This window comes from Coregonus lavaretus (genome assembly GCF_964263955.1).
Source record: "Coregonus lavaretus genome assembly, contig: HAP1_SCAFFOLD_275, whole genome shotgun sequence".
Taxonomy (NCBI): Eukaryota; Metazoa; Chordata; class Actinopteri; order Salmoniformes; family Salmonidae; genus Coregonus; species Coregonus lavaretus.
The window spans coordinates 489,135-493,219 of NW_028166965.1; the positions used below are offsets into that span (position 1 = coordinate 489,135).

Sequence of the window (4,085 nt, forward strand, 5' to 3'; positions counted from 1 at the left end):
ACACAACACCATGGTCATGGATGCCCCATGGATCTTTACCATAGCTGGGCTGTAGACATGGCTAGACCTGGGCCGGACAGCCCGCTGGCTGGAGACCTACTGGGCATGCAGGCTTCCCCAACCCAACCTCTAGACGAAAATGTGTGCAGGGCACGACTTTGTAGGAAAGGGGGAAATGTGTTGTCTGCACGCTTTATCTACCTATAAAGGCACATTTACGTCTAGAGGTTAGGTTGGGTTTCCCAGTGGGCAAAATTCGTTGAATGGTTATAAACTGGTTGTAATGACGTCATTTTTATCAGCATTACGTCATTACAACCATATTACAACGAGTTCGTTTTTTCCAGTGGAATAAACTGTTTGAAATTGTGTCATTAGAACAAGATTACAACCAAACTGGTTATTGTGACGTAATTTCAACCAATATGACGTAATTACAACTATATTTCAACCATTGTTGTTTTGGTTGTAAACTGGTTGTAAAGATGGCATCATATCAACCAACTTTGCCCACTGTTTTTTGCTCCAGCCCTGCTCCAACACACCTGATTCCACTAATCAGCTGCCTCATCGGCACCTTCGATTAGCTGAATGTGGTGTGTTAGTTTGAGTAGGGCTGGAGCAAAAGCCTGCAGCTGTGGTAGCTCTCCAGGAGAAGGATTGGCCACCCCCGGGCTAGATGATGGTAAAGACTGAGTCAATATTGTCAGCTGTCCATGTCTGCATTCTCCTATCTATCTGTAACGTAAGCTCCTCTAATATCAATTTGGTCCAGACCTGTATGTGCTTTAGCCAACATTACATACTGTATGTGTATGGTTGCCATGACAACATACTTCATGGGAGTTGGCTAGAGCACATGCAGATGTGGCACCAGGCTTTTCTCTAGCACAGGGATAGGTAACCCTGTTCCTGGAGTGCCGCAGGTACTGCAGGATTTTGTTCCAAGTAGGCACCACACCAGACCATCAGTTCAGTGATTGCCTAAAACCATTACACACCTGGTCTTCCAGGTTGGTTAAATCAAAAACATGAAGTGCCTGCGGCACTCCAGGATCAGGGTTGCTTACCCCTGCCCTAGTATAAGGATATATCTATCTATTTTCTCTCAACACTCTGGTTTAGTGGACATTAATGTTACTATGTAATGTACATGTTAGTTAGTTAGTGTACTGTGTGTGAGTCAGTGGTGTAAAGTCCAACTGGCGTCACTGTAAACGTACCTGTACCTGCGTGTACCTGTTTGTCCTGTTTGGTGTTCGTCTGTTGGTGTGTCTACCAGACTTAACTAACGTGCAGAAGAGACAGCGGAAATATTATGATGAAATGCTTCATCCTACAGAGATGGGGCCAGGAGTTCTTCCCAGACCACAAGACCTGACCAGGAAAGACTCTGGGCACTAGCGGTGATAGCTAGCTGTAGTTTTTTTTCCTGGTTAGGTCATGTGGTCAGGAAAAAAAAACACCTGGACCTATACATGTACCGAGACTAACACTACAAATACCAAGCATGAGTGCAATTCTGTAATGTTTAATGCATGAAAATAATCTGATTCTGTAGATTGTATAACTCTAAATGACTGAGAGGAATTGTTCCATAGAGCTGACCTGTAATGCATGTCACAGAATGTCTTAGCTATAAAGCTCTCTGTTCAACCATGCTGTTGCTATTCTCTGTGTGAAATCAGGGCTTCGTTTGAAATGGCATCCTTTTCCCTTTATAGTGCACTACTTTTGACCAGAGCCCTATGGGCCCTGGCACCCTATTACCTACAGAGTGCACTACATGTGACCAGAACCCTATGGGCTCTGTTCAAAAGTAGTGCACTTAATGGGGAATAGGGTGCCATTTGAGATGCAGCCCATGTCTGCCTGCCAGACAGACAGCTTCTAATTGCATTTCTTGGTTTTTCTTTTCATTGCATCCGTGGAAACCATCAGGCTATGGTAAGTCAAAGCCCTTTACAAAATAATAACATTATACAAAATATATCTGGGTAAGTTGTTCTATTTCTCTCTGACTTCACTTATTGTTACGGCCTTGATAATGAACAAGAAGCTCGATAGAGGTTAATTCTTTGTAGTAGATATCCTGAGATGTCTTAATCGGACAGAGAGCTGTGTTTCTGTGACAGACCTGGGTTCAAACACTATTTGAAATCATTTAAAAATAGTTTTTCTGTGCTTGATTGAGCTTGCATGTCTTAATGGACCGATAGAATAGTCCAAAATTGCTAACCCCAGTCCTGACAAGCTAGCACTCCAGAAAGACTAAAGAAAACGGTCAAAGTATTTGAAAGATTTCAAATAGCATTTGAACCCAGGTCTGCTTCCGTGAGGGTCTGGGATGGCTGGGGCCGGGGCGTGAAGACTATTATTTTGTTGCTTGATCTCTTAATTTCACAGTTGGTCTGACTGTTTATGGCCATGGCCGCGAACAAGACAAAGATTTGTTTGTGGCACCGTAGTCTTTTTGCCTCAGTCAGTGTCCCCAAAGGAGAGCCAGAGGCTAGAGAGAGCAGAGAGAGAGGGCAGGCTGATTAAACAAACTAGACTAACCAATCAACAAACAGAGAGGCCCCAGACCAGACAAATCTCTCTCTCTCTCTCTCTCTCTCTCTTCTCTCTCTCTCTCCTCTCATCTCTCTCTCTCTCTCTCTCTCTCTCTCTCTCTCTCTCTCTCTCTCTCTCTCTCTCTCTCTCTCTCCTCTCTCTCTCTCTCTCTCTCTCCTCTCTCTCTCTCCTTCTCTCTCTCTCTCTCTCTCTCTCTCTCTCTCTCTCTCTCTCTCTCTCTCTCTCTCTCTCTCTCTCTCTCTCTCTCTCTCTCCTCTCTCTCTCTCTCTCTCTCTCTCTCTCTCTCTCTCTCTTCTCTCTGTGTAATTTTGTTTATCTTACAAAGTCATGAGTCCATGTAAGATATCCACAGAAACAAAGCTCATTAGCAGTTGAAGATGAGTTGGTCTTTGCTCCAGTAAGGTTTAACTGATTAGAGACAGACAGGGCTAAACCTATCTGTGCTGACTCCAAATTGGCACCCGATTCCCTATAGAGTGCACTACTTTTGAGCAGGGCCAATTGGGATCAGGTCAAAATACTGTGCACTAAACAGGGAATATGGCATCTTTGGGAGTCAGCACAGACAGTTTAGCCCTGTCTGTTTCTGATCAGTTAAACCTTACTGGAGCAAAGAGACCAAACTCAAGTGAGGAGCAACCAGTTATTTGTATGGCAGACACACAGTGATACGATAGTCAATTTCAGCATTAGAGGTCCTTGACCCCCCCATGGCCCTGCTTCTAAAGCACAGTGACAATCCTGATGCAACGCTAGACCCCACTTCGTTTGATTATTAATATTGTGTCATGGTCTTAGTTGCATACATTCACTCTTCTTTGTCTCCTTTCTCTTTCTCTCTCTCTCTCTCCCAGACCTCTCGCTGCTCGAAAGGCAGGCATCTCGTTCGCCTGGTGACTAGATCGACCCTGAACAATGAGGACCTGGTAGGTCGCCCCACTCACTGCCTTCATGTAAATCACTGGACAATCAGATCACCCAGGGGTAAAGATGGGAGGGACTAATGTGATGGGCCATGCATAAAGGCAAAAACCTGCCACGGTTTGAGGAAGTGTGTGTGTTGTGTGTATGTGGGGGTTAAGGGGGCACACAGTGCTGGGGTTGGGGGGGCTTTGACACATACAGACACGGACCCCTGCAGCCATGTTAAAACTGTCAGTGTGTGTGTGTGTGTGTGTGTGTGTGTGTGTGTGTGTGTGTGTGTGTGTGTGTGTGTGTGTGTGTGTGTGTGTGTGTGTGTGTGTGTGTGTGTGTGTGTGTGTGTGAGTGTGTGTGTGTGTGTGTGTGTGTGTGTGTGTGTGTGTGTGTGTGGCTTTCATTGCATCCGTCAACGAGCGTGTGTGTGTGTTCAGAGATGAATGTCACAAGAACCTGCATGGCATTGTACTCGAACTGTCCAGGATCTAAAGATTAGCTAGAAGCTAGATATATATGGTCAGACTAAATGACTCTATTTCATGACTTTATGGACTCGCTTGCGTCAGTAGCTTGTGTCTGTAAAGTCAGACTAG

General features: G+C 45.0%; 1 protein-coding gene across 1 annotated transcript in view; it reads left to right on the forward strand.

Annotated features, from left to right (window-relative positions):
• LOC311106301 (protein unc-13 homolog C-like) overlaps positions 1–4,085 on the forward strand; it is a gene marked incomplete at both ends in the record, with an annotated part of 39,632 nt that overhangs the window by 20,009 nt on the left and 15,538 nt on the right. The window contains 2 exon segments of the mRNA XM_084188426.1: positions 3,429–3,460; positions 3,463–3,500. Of these exon segments, the coding sequence (XP_084044552.1) occupies positions 3,429–3,460; positions 3,463–3,500 (70 nt within the window).